Consider the following 21,359-nt stretch of genomic DNA (forward strand, 5'->3'; position numbering starts at 1 on the left):
TATGATTCATTCATTCATTCATCGTCCGTAACCGCTTATCCAGTTAAGGGTAGCGGGGGTGCTGGAGCCGATCCCAGCTGTCAATGGGCGAAGGCAGGGTTCAACCTGGACAGGTGCCAGCCTATCACAGGCATTGATATTAGTTTGATCATAATCTTACCTAAAAGGGTTAGGGACGTTTCCTGTCATGTCACTATGTAATAAAATTCAGCAAATAAGATCCTGTTTGTTGAAAAACAGACACCATTTTAATTGTAGTGACGTGGAGGTATCCCAAGGCAATCCAACAGGCTCAATAATCTATGCAAAGAAGCACTGCCTCCCCACGTTTACACATTCATATCTAGAGTGCTCTACCAAACCATAAGCAATGTTTCCTAATGCAACTCTGCGTTGCCTCTAGGTGGGCCGTTTCTGCACACAACAGATGTTATTGTTTCTGCTTCCACAAGGAGTCCCCAGAAGAGAGAAAGGCCCATGCTCAGACTTCCCTGGAGAAAGAAGACCCACAGGGAGCAGCGTGGCTCTGGATTACATCTGGAGTCTCACTTCCTGTTGGACAACGTGCTCTTTAACGAGGAGTGTCAATTCAAGTCAATCTTACTTCTCCAGCCATGAATGTCACAAATCACTTATTTTCCCTCCGTTCAGATGAGGACAGCTGATTGGACACATACGAGCCATATGCACAAGCACTGTCAGCAGGGCTCTGTGTGTATGAGCATGCATGCACGTGTATGTCACATGCCACGAGGCAGCATGTGATAGTCATCAACTGTGCAATGATGCCCCCCCCCCCCCCCCCCCGCCCCAACAACTGGCAGGAAGTACACACTGGCTGGGTAAACAGCACACACACACACACATTGCAGGGCAGCAGAAATGCAGCAGCGCCGTATGTGACTCTCAGTATCATCATGCTGCCTCCTCTGGATCACCAACAACGTGACACACAGCAGATCCTCTCACTGAGCTGCTGTGTGTGGACGAGCTGAGCACCATCATCAGCGTTTACTCACCTGATGTACCACCAGCCCTCCAAGTTCTTCTGGATGACCTCCACGGTGACCCCTTTCTCAAAAGTCACTTCATCCTTCCCTTGGCTGGTGTGTGGCTGTATGGTCAAGTATTTCTCCTCTGGAGGGAGAACACAGAGAGGAGCAGAGTGAGTGACCTGTTATCATGAAGCACTCTCACATGGAGGGGTTAGACCACTCTATAGTTTACATCTTTCCAGAGGCCTTATGAGGGGAAGAATGGCGAGTGTGACCTACTTAAAGTGCTCTGACTATTTCCATACCCACACAAACACATTAATAACAACCGGCTCCCTCTACTGGTCAAAGCTCTCCCTGTTGTTGTTTGTTTGTTATCCATGCAAGGCCTCTTTCAAGATATTTGGACCCTGATCCAGAGTTCATCTCATTGCAGAGGGAGATTCCTCTTGGAGCAGCCCCGTACATCAGGGCCTCCCTAGACCAGATAAGATCTCTCTTCTCAGATCCCTGTCTGGATGCCACTCCTCTCTCACGCTCTGCCCGTTCTTCTAAGACCCTGAAGCAGTAGAAGCTTCGGGGCAAATATAGACAACAATGCAAAAAGATGGGAGCAGAGCAGGAGAACGAAGATTGGCGGATAGATCGGACCAAGCTTCCCAGCAGTGGAGGATGATCAGGGTCACATACAGGTGTGGTATGAAGAGGAAGAAAAATCTTCTACGTAGGGGATCTATCAGCAGCAATGGAATATAATATCCACAGTGATGTTTTCATTGGTCTAAACATGAAACTAAGATCTTTGTTTTCCTTAGCTCAGAATGAGCCCTTCATATCTACATTAGGAGCAGGAGGCGGAGCTTGCCATGTTGCACTGCCATGTTTCTCCAGTAGCCCAGGGCAGACAAACCAAACACTGGCTCTAGAGAGAGACTTTCACGTTTTCACACTACCTGAAGGCCGTCCGCTTGTGAAAGTCAGCTCCAGAAAGAAACCAACATTGTGTCTGAAGTCAGTGATGGAAGCAGCTAACGAAGAAGCATTCTCGCTCTCTCTCTTCTCTCCTGAGGGTTGCACATGCTCAGTACTGATCGGGCAAGTGCTGGCATAAAAAGTCCTATTTATTCACCTTATGTATTTGATCATGTTTAACCTGAGCCTGGACTTAGCAGTGTAGCTGTTCAAAATAATTTAGTAATAATACTTTTTTTGTTTTTGTTTTTAATGCACTGGTATCAGATTGGTACTCGGCATTGGTATTTGTATCACGAATTAAAATATGATCGTAACGTCTCCAGCTACACCCAGACCACTAGATCCAACCAAATCCTACACACTGTCCCTTTAAGTGGCAGACAATATGACAGGATGAAGGGAGGAAGACATGGCTGGAGGAAGGGATCCTAACATGTTAATACAGATGAGTTAGCCTTCAGATGGCTGGAGGTAACAATACTGTTCAAGAACATATGAAGGTCCAGGACGATATCTATGAGGCACGTATGCTCATTCATGTGAACGCGTGCATTCTTTAGGTTTGTCGGTCCAAACGGCAGGGATTCAAGTTCCTCTGCTGCCTGTCATCACAGAGCAGCTGAGGCAGCATCAGCTAGCAAAGACTGTGTGTGTGTGTGTGTGTGTGTGTGTGTGTGTGTGTGTGTGTGTGTGTGTGTGTGTGTGTGTGTGTGTGTGTGTGTGTGTAGGGGTCGGGGCGAGTTCATGGAGATGGACAGGGAATAACAAATAGGATGGCGTACAGAGGTAAATGTGTGTGTTGATGTACTACTAATAAACTCTTTGGCTCTGTGTCAGTCTGGTTTATCCTGCAGTCCCCTTTGAATTCTGAGGACCAGAGTCAAAGATGAAAGATTCAATGACTCACCTCTGTGTGTGCATGAGATGTACACCTGCTTCAATGTCCATCTGTGTGTGTGTGTGTGTGTGTGTGTGTGTGTGTGTGTGTGTGTGTGTGTGTGTGTGTGTGTGTGTGTGTGTGTGTGTTGTGTGTGTGTGAGTCTCACTGCAGGAACAGAACAGTAAGTTGAGGGGTCCGTCAGTGGGATTCTATAAATCTGATTAGGGACCTGTTCTGAGAAAGCACCGACCGCTGCCGTAGGTCAGAGGGAGGCGTGTGAGACGCCACTCCTGCCAAGATCCCAAACGAGGTCACTCCGCTGTCGGTAGCCAATCAACAACCCCCAGAGAGGTCAGCACACGGACGTGGCTTTGTGTCAGAGTCAAGAAGACGTGCTGAAATTCAATTTGAGACCCGAGCGCGCCCTTATTTTATGGTCAAGATCTCGGGATCGCGTCCCCCTCTTCTTTATGAAGCGTAACGTTAAAGTCCGTGTCAGCGCAGTGTACGCCTGCTCTCCATTAGCTGATTACATCCTGCGAGAGCATAAATCCTACGTGAGCGCTCTTTGTTTTTGTCCTTTGCCAGTGCTACTAAATCAAAGAGTATCTCAAGTGTCTGCGCAGAGCTGTAAAACCTCACTCACGTTGTTTCTCTCGAGCTCAGCAATGCATTATCAGGCAGGGACAGTAGTGTCTCCATTCACAAAACAAACAAGGGGCCAAAGAGTGGGGGGGGATTAGAACGGGACAAAGGGGCAGAGACTGAAATTAAGCTGCTGGAACTTTCAGGATGTAAAACATGGAATCTTTTGGTGTTCTTGACTTTCTGGTACTCATGTTATCCTCAATAACAAACCCAAGCTTTTTGGTTTGCCAAGCGCTTAAACCCTAACTCGACCACTACTGTACCTGCACATTGTGGTAATTGATCTAGGGCTCATGGGGCACAGCCGAGCCGAGAACAGAGACAGACAGCATACAGTAGCTGGACAGCACGTCAGCAGACAATAATACAGTCAGACAGGGAAGGTGGTGAATGGAGAAGTTGGTAAATCCACAAAAACTACGTTTAACATGTCTCCAGTTCTCCAGAAACTGCTTTGGGTGGTGGAAAAAGAATGAGTGGCCCAGCAGCAGCCAGAAACACTCGCTGCCCTCTGAACTTTGACCTCATAGACAATGGCAACGCTTACACACTAAATATTCTGGGTTTTCCCTAATGTATTCCTACTCTGCTGTTAACATGGCTAATGAAAACCTATATTTCTCTGATATTCCTGTTTACATGCAGACCAGCATACTCTGATACATAACTATGGAGGACCGTTGGAGCGTGGACACAGCCCCCCTCTCCTAACCCTCTCCTAACCCTCTCCTAACCCTAACCCTCTCTTAACCCTCTCCTAACCTCTCCTAACCCTAACCCTCTCCTAACCCTCTCCTAACCCTAACCCTCTCTTAACCCTCTCTTAACCCTCCCTAACCCTAACCCTCTCCTAACCCTCTCCTAACCCTCTCCTAACCCTAACCCTCTCTTAACCCTCTCCTAACCCTCTCTTAACCCTCTCCTAACCCTAACCCCCCTCTCCTCCAACCTGAATAATATCGGCAAATCAATCATTTCTTAATTGGAAAATGCTCTCTTCAGAATAACCCTTAGTCCTTGGACCAGTCCTCATTCTTGTGTCTCCTTTTCTCCAGTTCCTTTTATCTGATTGTTGATTGGAGGATTATTCGGCTCCTAATGAAGAGCTGAGAGCAGCTTGGTGTGTTTCTCCTGTTGGCCAATCAGGATGTGACGATGCTCTTTTATTTAGGACTTTAAAGAGATGGAGAACTGCACCCTCAGGAGGGTTTATTGGTTCACTTTCATTGAAACCCGCTGATTTCCTTATTATTGAAGAGGCATTTGTTATTAAGGAGGCTGTTTTTCATTGTGATGATGTGTTTCTCCAGCTAAATACTTCTATGGTATGTGGTGGTGAACTGGTTCTCAGGGTTCGTCCTGATCATCTGAACCAATAAATCAACCAATTAATCCTAATCACGGAGCAGTGTTTTAAATCCTTGATCTAAGCTTTTCTACTGCAGCATCCCTCTAAAACAAAAGGTTGAACTCCAGTACCTTGGTTGTCAATCCAGCCAATGTTTAATCTTTGAATGTGTTTCTTATGCCATACAGCTGCTTCTGATTTCAGATCATGTGAGTTCTTCAACTAAAAACATTTGTTGAAACTGTTAACTACATCAAACTTTGGCCAAGAGGTTTAACGATTGGACCACTATGAAAAAATGTAGCTTTTTGGTGGCCAGTAATAACATTAGCAATGCAAAGTCATGCTAACAGGCATAGTGATCAACTGTCAGCATTGCAAGTTAGTTGTGCCCTGAATGCCTCACGGGTCTGCATGTTTGCTCTGACACTCCAAAGATGTATGAAACTTTGACATGATGGCAGAGAGGACCTCTTTCTATGCAGCTCCAACAGATTCACCAGCTAGGGAGGCCCAGGGACAGCAACAAAGACGGAAGCAAAGATGTCTTGAAACTACATGTTGGCACCAAGATATCCAGCTATGCATGGTCAAAACACCATTACATCGTAAAAAACAATATTAGTATAGACTCAGGTCTCTCTTTCAGCATTAAAGCAGTAATGACTCAGTAAAACGGCGGCTGTGGCGTAGTGGAGAGCAAGGTAGTTCTCCAATCAGAGGGTCGGTGGTTCGATACCCGGCTTCAGCAGTCGATGTGTCCTTGGGCAAGACACTTAACCCCAAGTTGCTCCCGAAGGCTTGCCATCGGTGTGGACTGGATGATGAATGTTAGTTAGAGTCTGATGGTGGCACCTTGATGGTAGCCTGTCATCAGTGTGTGAATGGGTGAATGATATGTAATATACTACTGATTGTAAGTCGCTTTGGATAAAAGCGTCTGCTAAATGACTGTAATGTAATGTAATGTAAAACCACAGATAAAATGTCAAATGCTCAAATTAAAAGCAAACCAGAACATGTTCATGTTTGTTCCTTTTTTTAAAGAGATAAAAGCAAAATGCTAAAGTCATTAATGGCATTTAAATCCTAAGGGAGCTTGCTTAAATTAAGCAACACTGTTATACTATCATTTATGTTCACATGGCTCAGTGGTCGTCAAGGTCGCCGAACAGCTTTAATTATCCAAATCTGTTAAACGCAGTCCAATTGTTTTGCTGCTCTGTGTGAGCTGAAGAGTGCTGCTCCAGGTAGAAGCCTTAAGGCTCTTGTTGTTGTTGGCTGGTCAGGATGTAAATGAGGTTGTTTACCATGAGGCCACTAAATATGTGAGGACAGGGGACCGGGGCCATGGAGGGTCCTGTAGGTTTGTCTGTGGGGACGGTGTGTACGGTATGTGTGGGGGAGTGAGTTCTAGAAAGGAGGTTTGCTCCATGGTATAACCTTCAAACCCGCGAATTAAAGCAAACTAAACTTGAAAGGATATGGCGTTCCACCAATGTGGATGAAGCGCGGTTAGTCTGGCGAGACAGTCTTAAAATATATAAGAAGGCACTCCGTAATGCTAGAGCAGCCTATTACTCAGCATTAATAGATTTAAATAAGAACAACCCTAGGGTTCTCTTCAGCACTGTAGCCAGGCTGACAGAGAGTCACAGCTCTGTTGAGCCGTGTATTCCTATAAACCTCAGTAGTAGTGACTTCATGAACTTCTTTAATGATAAGATTCTAACTATTAGAGAAAAAAATTATAATCTACTGCCCTCAACCAGTACCGATCGATCCACAGCTGTAGAACCTGAAATATATTCAGATGGCTTTTCTCCCATCGACCTTCAACAATTGACTTTAACTATTTCTAAGTCTAAACCTTCCACCTGTCTCTTAGACCCGATTCCGACTAGGCTGCTTAAGGAAGTTTTACCTTTAATTAGCAATTCTTTATTAGAAATGATCAATCTGTCTTTACTGACGGGCCATGTACCACAGGCCTTCAAACTAGCTGTAATTAAACCTCTTCTTAAGAAACCTACTCTTGATCCAGAGGTGTTGGCTAACTATAGACCTATATCTAACCTTAGACCTATATCTAACTATAGACTATATCTAACTATAGACTATATCTAACTATAGACCTATATCTAACTATAGACTATATCTAACTATAGACCTATATCTAACTATAGACCTATATCTAACCTTCCGTTCCTCTCTAAGATCCTTGAGAAAGCAGTAGCAAATCAGCTGTGACTTTCTGCATGACAATAGTTTATTTGAGGATTTTCAGTCAGGATTTAGAGTGAATCATAGCACAGAGACGGCACTGGTGAAAATGTCCAATTTTTCACTTACGTAACATTTCGAAAATCAGGCAAATCCTGTCTCAAAGCGATGCAGAAAAATTAGTTCATGCATTTGTTACCTCTAGACTAGATTACTGTAACTCCTTATTATCAGGCTGCTCTAATAGGTCTCTTAGATCTTTACAGTTGATCCAGAATGCTGCAGCACGTGTTCTAACAAAAACTAAGAAAAGAGAACATATTACTCCAGTATTAGCTTCTCTGCACCAGCTCCCTGTTAAATCAAGAATAGAACTTAAAATTATTTTACTTACCTACAAAGCTCTAACTGGCCAGGCACCGTCTTATCTTAAGGAACTTATAGTTCCATATTACCCAACTAGAGAGCTGCGCTCAATCAATGCAGGGTTACTTGTGGTTCCTAGAGTATATAAAAGTAGGATGGGAGCCAGAGCCTTCAGTTATCAGGCTCCTCTTCTGTGGAACCAGGTTCCAGTTTCAGTCCGGGGGGCAGACACACTCACCACTTTCAAGAGCAGGCTTAAGACCTTCCTTTTTGATAGCGCTTATAGTTAGGGCTGGTTCAGGTTCGCCTTGGTCCAGCCCCTAGATATGCTGCTATATGCCTAGACAGCCGGGACTACCTAGGATACGCTGAGCTCCTCTCTCCTCTTCCTCCATCTTTATGTATTAATCTCCTATTTATGCACATTACTGATTTTGCTTCTTCCCCGGACTCTTTGTGCTTTCTCGCCTCGCAGGTTCCCAGGAATCGGGGTTATATTTGGACTGTCATTGTGCTCCTGCTTTGGCCCTGCTGACACCCACTGCTACTACCATTATTATTATTAGTCACATTACTATTACTATTACCTGTACCATTAAGCATTTTAGCTTTACTTCCACCCTGAAGCCCTTTTTGCTTTCTCGCGTCGCAGGTTTCCATGAATCGTTGTGGTACCTGGACCATAGTCGTGCCTCCTGCCGTGACCCGGCTGACATCCACTGCTACTTCCATTATTATTATTAGTCACATTACTATTACTATTCCCTATATCTTTATTTTAATTCTACTCTAGTCATTGTAATTTGTGATTTTGGGCTATACAAAATAAACTGAATTGAATTGAATTGAATAGACACGAGATCATAATCTCCACCAGGCGTAAATCTATGGGGGGATCATGCGTTTGGTCGTGTGTGTGATGCTTGCGTGTATTAGTCTGTCTGTACACGGCTAATCTCGTATACTAACAGACCCATCAGCCTGAAGTTATCGTGAGTATTTAGGGCCTTTTTTTCTGAGACCAGTGTATTTTTTTAATTATTTGCAATGGGGGCGCTGCATAGTTACGCTGTGCAACAAAGGCTAGCAGAATGCAAGTCTATTCTACAGTGAGAGATCAGGTTTGGGTTTTTTTCTGCGGAGAGATGAAAAAATGTCCAATGCTGCTCTGGTCACCGTCACTTTTAGCCCAGCCCTCCAATCACAGTGGAGGAGTGGCACCTTATCACAAAGACATGATCAAATTGTCTTATTGTGTGTGTTATGCTGTTGTTGTGACTTTGAACTTCATGGTGTCCTCATGTCTGGAGCACTGGACCAAAAGATTTCCCCTGCGTGGGACAATAAAGTTGATCTTAATCTGAAACAAACAACGGTACTCATCAAGCTGTTTCCTCACCAACAAACTCTCGGTCTCAGCTAAAGAAACGCTGGGCCTCCAAAGAGCTCCAGGGTGGGCGTTATCAGAAAAGAGCCTGATGGTATCAGCTGGGAAAATAAACTCTTTAGTGGACACGGCCTATGTGATTGACTGTTTACTACCATGATTGACTGCTGACTCCTCCGTCCTCTTAACCAGCCGGTAGGGGCCGAAGTGATCAACAGCTGCTTCATCTCCAGCAGTCAGCCAGGCTAAAACCAGCCTTACTAGTCTGCAGCATCTACAGATGAACTCCATACCTGATTGGTTTTGATCCACTAAAGTTAGGCTCAATGTGAGATGAATACAGTCCTGTTTTTTGTTATCTTCACCGCCATCTTGAGGGACAACTTAGTGAGACTCTGCTCTGTTTGGAGGTTAGAGCGAAACACACCAGGACAAGATCTGCACTCTACTGAGGACTCTTTTCTAGTTGTGTCTAGTTGCCATCACAATATCCACGTTTCATCATCTACAAAGAACAGGCTTACTAAGTAGCTAAAGTTGGCTCACATAATGATATCTGCGGCCGTTCTGTTCACTGAAACTGACCTTTTGTTTTTTGAAACACATGATCTTCCCTAAAAAGAACCAACATACTAAAACCACAAATAAATATGTGAGTTTTCATCTTTGAATGCATCAGTGGTATATGTGTACATGCTAACAATTATGTACTGTATGTGTATGCGTCCATATGCATGAGCTGGGTTGCTACCCTTTGTGGAAAGAGAAAATAACTCAGCATCTGAATCCTTGTGGGTACATGTAGGTTACAGGTGGGTTTGTATTTATGTGTGCATACACTGAAACTGTGTGTGTGTGTGTGTGTGTGTGTGTGTGTGTGTGTGTGTGTGTGTGTGTGTGTGTGTGTGTGTGTGTGTGTGTGTGTGTGTTGTGCCCCCGCTGTCTCCATGTTCACCTCTGCTCTGCTGGCGGTTGACTATACCCCCCAGGGTCCAGCGGCGGTCCAGCCTCTTCAGATGTGCCTTCCGTCTCTTAGTAACTGATGATGATGAGGAGCAACCAAAAGGAGCAGAAACAAACAAATGTGGAGTTTAGTGTTAGAAGCAGAGATTAACAAAGTGAACAAAAGGCATAAAAAGCTGTTGTTAGCATCAGGGAACGTCAAATAAAACACTGCAGTATGTCAAGAATGAAGCCAGGAGATCTTATTTGGCAATGACGAGCAGCGTTTGTACGTGTTTTTTGATTAAGAATGTGTTAAATGCAAAGTTAATTGTTGTTCTATTAAAATATTTTTGTCTATTTTGTTGTTTATATGCAATTTCCACCTGGTCTTGGCCCAGGTCGTCAACTACCATCTTTGTCCAAGTCCCTGTTGTCTGATACTAACAAACCGACGCACCACAACCTCCAACGTAAACCCATCTGTAACAGCATCAGGTGATGAAGGATGGATGGCTCAAACAAACACAGGACTTTCACCAAGGAGACCGCTGTGAGGCCAAGACAATGTAACTTTTTAACGTTGACTAACTTACTTATGTAACTTGTACTTATGAGTGTACAGCTGTAACTACAGTGTAGGCGACCGTATAAGACGAGTTGGGAATGAGAGACAGGTTGGAATTTCCACTACATACACAGTATGGATTGTTTAGAGTCAAAATCCAAAAGGCATCTGAAGGATTGAACTTTATTAATTTAGTATTAATGATAACCACCACGTGATATACTGTATAGTAGTAATATATATGTTGTGTATATACATTTATTAAGATGTGATGCTTGATTCTATTTTTTCAAACCTCTGACTGGTCCAACAGACAACAATTCTCGAAGAGGCAGACCATTAAATTAGTGAAATAAAATGACCCCCAAAAAAAACCCAATGGACTCAGCAAATCGCAGATAGCCGATATATTCGTCCAGCCGCTATACACTGTCAACCTTCATCTCATCAAAGCCTTTCTGTCTGTAATTGAGTCCTAAAACCTTCTATAATTAAAACAATCAACTAGGAAGAAGAAAAGGATGTATTGATTTAAACTGACGAGGTCTACATACAGATTCCAGCTGCTGTGTGCTGAACTCTGGACCTCTTTCACTCCTTATTGTTTATAGTCTCAGTCATAACATGATGAGTCATTTTCCTATCTTATTGCATTGCCTGAGGCCACATGGAGAGCAAACACATTAATGAGGGGAAGGATGGATGGAAACAGCACTTGTCTAATCTAATTCCTTCTCTTCTTGTCTCTCCATCGTTCCCTCTGCCCTCCCTCCCTTTGTGTGCTTCCTCTCCTTTTGGCTTCCTGTCTGCCTTGCGTCCATCCCACTGGGCTCCACCCTACTCCTGTTGACCTCCTAATTGAAACATCAGCTAGGGAAGGCACAAAGGGAAATGTTATTTGGAGGTAATTTCAACGTGGGCCTGTCGGTTCCTCTCCAGCGAGCTGAGCTGTCAGTGGAATTAGTTTACAGAGCACGCAGAGATAATGAGATGAACAGGACGATAGGGAGCGGCAGGGGGAGATCAGGAATCAGAAGTGACGATGTGTGCAAACACTAAGACATCAGGCCTAATGGGAAAATGGGGGCCACTAACAGAGGCTGGGGGGTGGAGGGGAATGGGGGGGTGTGTACTTGTGTGTCTTGGTGAGCTCAGGCACTTCCTGCATACATTCACTTGAATCATTGGTTAACGTGTGTGTGAGACGACTGTCTGATCAAACGCACAGGTTCAAAGCATCATTCTGGTTGAGGCGGATCGGCCATGCTGCCCATCACTAATGAGCTGAACGTACTCAGTAAGCAAAATGCTGACCAGGTACAACTCATGGTTCTCATTGATGTGTTTTCAAGCACCCTAGTCACACTTGATCCAACAATCTTTTTACTTAAATTAGTGCTTTTATAACTGACAGAAACAATGGGCAAAGATACAAAAATAAGACCCAAGTTGTAATAAAGCACAATTCATGTAATGTGAAGGGATGAATGAAATGTAATTGTTTAATAAACTATAGGACATCAAATGAAATCTAAACACATTTGATGGAAACAAAATCAGATAAAAAAAACATTCAATCACAAAAAATATCAAACCTACACTCCATGATTTTGTATTTTCAGGATACGTGATTGATATGAGATTGATACGGGATGGATACAGGATGGATAGAGGATTGGTAGAGGATTGATACAGGATTGATAAGGGATTGATAAAGGATCGATAAGGGAATGATAGGGGATTGATACAGGAGTGAAACAGGAGTGAAACAGGATTGATAAGGGATTGATAAAGGATCGATAAGGGAATGATAGGGGATTGAAACAGGATTGAAACAGGATTGAAACAGGCACTGACGACATCTATTGAGTGTGTTGTAGGGGAGAAAAACATCCAGGAAAGGAATGAGAAGAGCAAACAGTGACTGTGGCAGCTGTGCAGGAGCTGTCATCATCCTGGCAGAGTGTGTGTTAGAGTGTGTATCTTGCAGAATGTGCACAGCTCAGTGAAGCATGGAGGCTTGCATGTCTTAACGAGAGATGAAAATGTCTGTTAGATCATCCAGTGGGACTCTACAGCATAATAACCTATCGCACCATTCCTATTTCATTCCCCCACTACTGCAGAAATACAGTGTGTGTTGTGTGTATTTCTAAGCATACTTGTGTGCTTGCACGTTATTTATCTTGGATTCCATGGGTCTAGAGGCAGAATGGGGCTTATGACACAGTGATGAAATGCCCCGTCCCAGTGTTTCGACTAAACATTAGGGAGGAAAGGTCGCAACAATATGAGGCTCCTGCAAGAGTTGCAGCCTCTCGGGGGAGTTAGAGGAATTTTCTGTGGTGCCAGAATATTGCAAACCCTTTGGCTGCAGTCTGCTACCACTTCACCATGGAGCTGCTGTGGTCTTCAAGGTTCCTAATGTGTGACTGGAAGTGTGTTTGTGAGTATGTGAGTACTGTATGTGTGTTAAGTGCTGACTTCTGTGTGCTGCCTCCAGTCTTAGATTGAGATGTAAAAACCATTATGGATAAATCCTGGCTTGTTCCACGCAGACTATTCTAGAACGAGTGGATCGTGTTTGTGCGTGCCTTTGTGCTAACCTTCTCCAGTCCTAGAAGTGCCAAGATCCAAATCATCTCTGGTAACATTCTGGGAGTCCAGGTACGTGGCCGGCACCCAGCCCTGCTCCTCTGCTGTGCTGACGAACCACCAACCTAGAGAGATAAAGAGAGAGAGAGGGAGGAGAGAGGGACAGATTAGTCCTGCTGATGATAGTAAGGCCTGAAGAATGGCAGCAACGTGATGTTTACACCAAACGATGGAAACTACACGTCCTTGTTGCTCTCTTCAACGTAGCTAGAGTTGTATTGATACCAGTATCATCCTTCAGATCATTTACGCTACACAGGAACAACAACAACACGTGTCACTCTTTACCCAATCTGTACATCCGGATGATCGCTACTGAGCATGTGCAGCTCTCAACAGAGCTACTTCCATCATCAGCTCCAGCTGAACTATTGCTAATGGAAGAAGCTAACGAGTGAGACATCTCACGTCTTTCTCATCTCTAGCCAGAGCTAACAAAATGTTTATCCCACCAGTAAAACATTGATGTGTACAGGATGAAAGGATTTACTTTCCAGGGTTGGCACTCGATCACATCTTTACAGGGTTAGTGGTATACAGCTGTTGAATTATAATAATGAATATCTTTTATTATATATTTATAAAAGCTAATGATTAGATGGCATCATGTTTACCATGTTGACATTCCACCCAGAACACCATTGGTACCCATCTACCAAGCATCAGTGATATTGGTGAGAAGAGCAGCCTAAAGAGCTAAAGGATATTAAAAGACAAAACCAGCCAGCCGAACCAGCAGACTTCAGAACAGCTTCTATCCTCTGGCTGTGAGACTCCTTAACTCATCCTCCAACCTCCATATTAAGTATAGTTTCTGTTGTTGTTGTTTGTTTTCTTTCCTATGTAACAGATTGTGACTACAATCTAACTCTCTTTGTGGAACCCTGTCGTACAAAGAAAAAAAAACAACTTATTACTTTAACTTTTGTTTCACCAAAGTTTTTTTCTGTAGTTTATACTGTGGGGAACATGAATACCTGCACCAAATTCCATGGGGTCCATATTTAACTAGAGAAATTATACATTTGATGCGCTGGTAGTGCTTCATAGATGAAAAGTCAGGGTCTAGAAAGTCTCATTTTGTTTAAGGATAAGACCTAAAAACACGTAATTAGAAACTTGACACACTCAAAGGTCCCATGATGTCTCTGAAGCTACGATGCCTCTGTGTTTCTCTTGTACCAGACCAGAGGTGTAGTTCACTCATTGGTTTCACACCTGTTTCCTTGTGGCTCGCTAGCGAATACTTTGCAGCCCACGGCCCGGGATCAAAGTCGCAGAGAAGACGTCATAGATGAGGACTGCTGACTCATGAGACTTTTGTGGTCACGTCTGTTATTCTGAGTTCACGTGACACAATTATTAAATATATGGGCAGCAAGCAAAAACTAAAAGAACCAGGAGGCAGGTCGTTTACACTTGGGATCAGATCAATGGTGCTGAATAAGTGGATTTAGATTTAGTGAAATCAACCAACCAACTAAATGGTGGATGAGAGACTGAGGACAGAGCAGATGGAAATATGGTTCTCTTTTGTTTTCTGCTCTGTATGCTGACTCAGTTCTGTGTATGTGTGTGTGGTTGGAGGAGCTCAGCCCGACACAGAGAGCAGAGGAGATGCTGCAGCGTGATAATAAGTGACACCAAAACATTAAAAATACCAATTAAAGCAGCAGTAACGTTGGGTTTATCAACACTCTCCTCTTTAATAAATTAGCACTGAGACCTCTTTAACACAGAGTTTCAGTCCCCATCCCTACCTTCAGGGAACGTAAAAAGGTGACAGTCTCTCTCTAGAGCCAGTGTCTGGTTTGTCCATTCTAGGCTTCTGTAGACACATGGTGTCCTCTCCGTGAAGAGGACCCACTCTAGATGTAGATATAAATGCTCTTTTCTAAGCTAAAAAACAATATGATTCTTAGTTTCAGATCATTATATACAATTAAAAAAATTGTTATGAATGATATATTCCATTTCTACCAATGAATCCCCCTAAATGTTACACAGTATGGGGAGAAGGGACTTTTTTTATTGCAGTCAGTCCAACTTCCGGCAGAAACCATTGTATGACATATTCTTCTAGAACAGTACAGTACAGTAGCGTCCAGGCTGTTATGACAGCCGGCTACTTTTTACCATGAAAGTGTGACTATCTTCTTATTTAGGGCACAGGAAGTAGTTCAATGCCTTGCTTGTGGGCACTTCTAACAGTAGTTGTTGTGTACAGTGTGTAGTGTACAAAACGTAAAATGAGTCCAACATTAGGTCATCACTGCTCCCATGTATTTACAGACATCTGGATCCCTCTCTGGTGTGGTTGGAGAAGCCTGGGTGAATCAACCCATCACGCCCTTTTTTATGACTTGGTAAGACACCAATAACATTAACACGTATGATGAATGATGTGGACCATGTGCCTGTCAAACAGCTGTATCAAAGGGAAAGTAACAGTAATGGTAACAAGGGGAGGTGTGTTTCTACTGTAGGAAACACAGTGTGAGCGACTATACACCTAGCATCTAATCAGATAACTGCATGGCTATGTCATAAATTAATACTCAGAAGGGCAATAATTGAAACTATTGAATGCTGTTAAAGAGCCATAGTATTAGCATTGGATCTTTTATCCAGTTTGAGTAGTGCAGTGATCAACAGCGGCTCAGATCACTAAAAAAGTAGTGCTAAGAACTTGTATGCATATGGCTCCGTGTTCTTTGTACAATTACAGTTTTTCTATAGTTATATATTACAAAAATTGCATTATATCACAATAAATTGAAAGAGCTGCGATGATCACCAGATTCTTGCCAATTCACAGCACTTCTCTCTGTTATTCAGTGATAACTGTACAGCTTGTTTTCTATTACTACTATTATGTCACATAGTTAGAGCTGCTCATATTGATCACTTTGATTATAGCCTTTACCATTTCCTTGCTATTATATTCATAATTACTATTGGAACAATCCAAAGGTATTCAATATCCAATGAAACAAGAAAAAATAGGAAATCTTTTCTTTTTTTGTTGTACATTTTGCTTGATAAATTACTTAATTATACAAGTGATCATCACATTTTTGGCTGATGCATTTGATGTCTGTCCACTTAATACCCTGTTGCTGAGCCTTTTACAGTTAGTTTGAAGGTCATGTCACTATATTTTGGAGCGTTTGCAGCTAAATCAGCAGCACAACTCCTAGAGTTGAGGTGGAGTAGTGCCAGACTGCAACAACAACAGCCGCTACACTACACTATCATGTACTACTGGGTTGAGACAGACAGACCTCAGTGGAGGAGCCTGCTCAGCCTGCTGCTGGTGGCCTCATCCGTCTCTTCCAACACACACAGAATCATACTGAAGCTCTCTCTCGTGTCTCACAGTCTGAGGGCCTTCAGACACATGGGGTCATGCAGAGTATGTGCAGTGTAGCTTCCTCACAGGCCCACTAGTTTTCTGTGGATGCTCCGTGTCGCCTGTCCTCTGACGTTTCAGTGGGCAGCTCAGCGTGGGTCACCTTGGATCAGTCAGAATCAATTTAGGACCCGGTTTGGCCTTGGCTTGAGGAGGTGGTGGTTTCATATGAAATGTACCTGGCATCATGGCAGTATTACTATGCTACTTCAATCTTACACCATGGTGCCCAGTGTTCTAGTGAATAGAGCTCAGCACAGTGTTAGGTTTAGTAAACTCAGGAGGGGCTTTCCTATTGGAGTGGCTGTGACCAGGCTTTTTAAATAATGAATTGAACTCTGCCTTACTGTTGTAGCTGTTTATATGTGGACTGTGGATGCAGCTGTGGGTGCTTCAGTAGAGAGTTTGTGTTTTGCTGCAGAGGGAAAGGTCTGCTTAGCAGTTAGGAAAGCTTGCTCCATGTGAATCACATTAGGGCTTTCATAAACAGCTAAAGAAGAATTGGAGCCACCTGTATGAGGAGAGCAGTAGTTCTTCCTCTCTTTAGCCACTCCTGGTAGAAAAACAGCTCGGATGATCTCCAGCACTGAAACAGCTCTGAGTTAGTAAGATGATGTACGCTCATAGTAGAGTGAGTTTTGAGGAGAATGCTCGTGTGGCCCCAGTTAACAGCTCTGATTGTTTGGAGGCGACATGATCAGACTCCAGGAATGATGTGATTTCATCCATTAAATCACAGCTGCAGCACTGTTCACAATAAAGACTGGAGAAACGTTCGATTGATGCCAGAGTGATGAAGGTTGCTGAAGTCCAAATGTTGGTGATGAAACTCAAGCATGGTTTCTCCAGACTGCTAAATAATAAGAAGTGAGTGCATCTTCAAAGGTGAACTCGACTGAAGAATAACAGAAGTCTCTTTAGCTGTACTGCTGATCAAAGCTGTCATCAGAATCAAGGATTATTCATTGTACCTGCTGTCAAACCTAGCTACAGTGGAATATTATGGGATAGACGTTTATTATTGAAGAGTTAGGCGAAAAGATTGACCCCCCCATCATGTCTGTGTGATTATCTTGTATCTGGAGCCAGCAGGCAGTTAGCTGTTAACAGCTAGCGTGGCTCTGTCCATGTACTGTAATAGATAAGCCATTCCAGCCCCTTATTATTATTATTATTATTATTATTATGGATATCTCTTTGTGTCACTCTATTAATCAAAAAAGTACTGTCAACAGTCATACAAAATGTTGTATAAATCAGGCTATGAATGATATATGAACAAACCCCTCTGTAAAAACCTTCAGAATATAGAGAGGAATGAAACTGGAGAGTTTGGTGGATGTCAGTTCTACTGAAGTGGAGAATTATGGCTCAGAGACTGAGAAAAAACTCATGAAGAGAAAACTGCCTTAAAAGATATGGATTGTAAAAGGACACATTTTGAAAACATGAACTAAAAGTGATCAGTTGATTACTTAAATGTAAAGACTTATTTAGCATATTAAAAGTATATTAAAAATATGTATGTTTAAATATGCATGTGAAGCACTATCCAATGGTAACTGCTGGGGAATCAGGAAGCAACACAGCCAGTGTCTGGCCTCTGCTCGGCTCTATAATCCCAGGTTTGTCAGAGTTCAAACGAGTTGAGCAGAGATGGTATGACCAGTTGTGTAAATCAGCAGGCTGGTAGACTTCTCCCAGCAAAACGAAACACCCAAAGACCAGAATCAGTGAAGCAGCCCGTCTATCTGACCAGTGTGCACACATGGCTGTGCATTGGAAAACGTCCTCACTGGGCCCAGTTACTGGACCTATAAATCCAGCTCGGGAGAGAGTGGGCTCAGTAAAAGCAGATAAATGAGGAGCAGAAACAGTGCTGGACCCCCTCACATACTCACATGCACTCTCCTCTCACAGAGGGTGGAACAGAATGGAGAAGCAGATGTGTGCATAAGATACTGAAAGAGAAAGATAGAAAAGCAGCCACTCTCTGACTGTAAAGTCCAGTTGGCAGCGTGGCAGACCTGGACCCTGAGAGAAGTGGGCCGACCCTCATGTGTGGAAGCCTGTAGTCTGATTACAGTTTTACAGAAATCTGTCCCGTAGGAGGAGATCTGGGCCAAAGATTGGCAGCCAGATGGAGAAAATTACTCAGAGTCAATTAAACCAAAGCATACCTTGGCTCAGCATAAACTGAGCGGTGGGGTTCAGAGAGGGGGGGTGGGCGGCGCAAAGTACTGAGAGGCTAATATGCTCAGTTAAATCAAAAATGGACACTAACCCATTGGTTCATTTTCATCCCCCTAGTGGCTATGTCTGATACAAGCACTTCCTTTGAAGCATACTGACCCCTTAGGGCAGAATCCTTGACTGATACGAGAAAACAACCTCCTCAGTCTGTTCAATAACAGCTCTGCAGGACTCTGGACGAAGAACACAGGACCAATCAACTAAAACATTGACCCTGGCTCAACATTGCAACATCATCCAATTCAAGCAGATCCAAGTACACGTTCCTAGCTGATTACTTTGTAGTAGATCTACTGGTAACCCTGTCAAACTCTTCCTCGTAGTGTTAAACACTTCCAAGTAGGGTTAAGGTATCTGATGACCTTTCAAACTCATGGATCCACTTCTCAAATCTGCCTTTATGGATCTTCATTAAGTTCAGAGCAACACGCCCAAACCTGCGAAGCTCTTTGTGTTTCTTTGATGAATTCACCCAGAGGATAATCTCTGAAGACAGCAGACATGGGACAAGATTTTGGTATCAGAAGCGTTCTGGTTTCAGTTAGTAGTCCAAATAGTATTGACCAATCATGTTTAAGCAGGCTTTGTTTTCATGCAGGTAAAAAGCATGGAGAGCACAGGAGTCAAACACAGGTTAATGTCTGACGATCTTGAAATGAGCCTGGCTAATCGACTACTAGTGAAACAATCCAGTCGTACACGTCCTCTCTGAACTCAGCCCATTGGTTCAGAGGTTGCCCAGAGGAGGAATCATACTGGTTCTGGTGACATTGGGACTTTTTAAACACCAACACAGGAATAAAGTTTCAGCTTGTACACATTCATGGTTCCCAGAGAGTCGACCCTTTCCGTTTTCGACCCTGCACGAGTTTTCCTCCGGCACAACTCCCAGGAAAGATGTTATCTCTTCATCTGACAGTCACATTAATCTGAACTGCGATGAATACGTTCATAATATCCTTCATCATATCCCTTTTCCTCCAGGGCATGACTAATAACTGTACATGTACGTGTACAAGGTCTGCAGTGGAAAAACAAGTCACTCTGGCTGCAGCCAGTTGGTGGGGGGGAGTGAAGAACAGGACAAATAAAAGGTGTTCAGCTAATGAAGTGCACACTGTACAGCCATCTGTATACAGCAGAACACAAGATGGACAGGTTGATATAATTCTGGCTGGGTCCACTCTGTGTGTGTGTGTGTGTGTGTGTGTGTGTGTGTGTGTGTGTGTGTGTGTGTGTGTGTGTGTGTGTGTGTGTGTGTGTGTGTGTGTGTGTGTCACCTGAAGCTGAGCTATAATGTGTGGTGTTGTATAGGGTGAGGACATGAGTGCTCATTTCCTGATAAACTGATTCAGACGCTCCTGCTAGCTTGTCTGACATAACAGACCCGACTGTTTTGCAGGATTTCAGAGTTGCTCAACAGCTGATGACTAATATTCAGAAAGGTTATGCAGCAACTCCTGCTGTCTCCCACAGTCACACACACAAACACACGCAGCACAAAATATGAATATGTAAGGCAGTAGAGGAGCTGTAATTGGATTTCTAGCTACACCATGTCTTGGCAGGAATTAATTGGCTGCTTCTCCCTCGGAGGGGAAGTGGAGGTCACGGTGAATCGAGCAGAAACAGCGACTTAGCAGAGCATGATATCACTGACCGAGAGAGTGAAATAGTGAGGGGGAGACGTAGATTAAAAGAGGGGTATGGGGAAAGTAAGGAGACAAAAGAGGGAGAGCCAGCAGATGTTTGGCTGGAGCTTCAAAGCGTAGTATTTCTCACTAATTCCACGTCCAAAAATAACTCTTTCTCGCTTTCCTCTTGGTTTCTCCTCTTAGGACCTTCAGGAGGGGGCACCACATCGCTTTGACAATGTTAGAAATGAGACATTCAGGAGGAACCCACAAGGTTACTGTCATTTGTGCGTCTCCTCCCAGCTGCTAATTAGGAACAGATCCTCTGGATCGACACGCAGAGCTGCTTTTCACGGCCGACGTATTGAGCTGCCGTCTTATCTTTGTGCAGAGTAAGCAGAAGAAGGACACGGCTCCAACAGCAGCACAACGGTTGATGCTGTCTGAACCCAGCTGACACATGAGCACAGTATTCCCTATAAAATGCACCAGTTCAATCCTGAATGCGTCACTGAATTGGAAAATAAATATCTGGGGAGTACACAAACTAAATGTTTGCTTACATACAAAATGATTGTGATTTTTGTCTACTAGACCACGGGGAAAAGTTCAATCATACACTTCAAGGGACTTTTACTTTGAAATATTGCTAAATTGAAATAGTAAAAATGTTTGACTTTCAGCAGATACGTAGTCAGAGATGTCCTGAAGTCAAATATAAGAGTCATTGCCGGGAATTATTTTTAAATTGTTTCCCAGCAATCTGAAGAGCAATGAATAATATACATATTGTATTGAATTATAATTAACAATGCATTATTGTGTTCATCCCTTTAATGTTGCAGCTGGTTAAAGTGGAGCTAATGTTTGTATTTCCATATACTGTCTAAAAGCATAATCCATAAAAATACATAATTTATTGTTTCCTTAATATAGTATTTTGTATTAATAATCTAAATCTGCAAAGTAAAGTCTAACAAAACACATTGTTAGTATTCTCTCTTTAATTTATAAGGGACACAAGTAACATGTTTAAACTTCTGATGATTATAATCTCATTCATCTTATTTCCA

At 43.2% G+C, this 21,359-nt stretch overlaps 1 protein-coding gene across 4 annotated transcripts in view; it reads right to left on the minus strand.

The window, feature by feature from the left end:
- sh3pxd2aa (SH3 and PX domains 2Aa) overlaps nt 1-21,359 on the minus strand; it is a 97,653-nt gene that overhangs the window by 11,115 nt on the left and 65,179 nt on the right. For all 4 annotated transcript variants that reach the window (XM_054603846.1, XM_054603845.1, XM_054603844.1 and 1 more), the window contains 3 exons: nt 12,939-13,052; nt 9,778-9,861; nt 1,020-1,137 (listed from right to left, as the gene is read on the minus strand). In XM_054603846.1, the coding sequence (XP_054459821.1) occupies nt 1,020-1,137; nt 9,778-9,861; nt 12,939-13,052 (316 nt within the window). The remainder of the gene's footprint in view (nt 1-1,019; nt 1,138-9,777; nt 9,862-12,938; nt 13,053-21,359) is intronic.

Source organism: Anoplopoma fimbria, chromosome 9 (genome assembly GCF_027596085.1).
Source record: "Anoplopoma fimbria isolate UVic2021 breed Golden Eagle Sablefish chromosome 9, Afim_UVic_2022, whole genome shotgun sequence".
Taxonomy (NCBI): Eukaryota; Metazoa; Chordata; class Actinopteri; order Perciformes; family Anoplopomatidae; genus Anoplopoma; species Anoplopoma fimbria.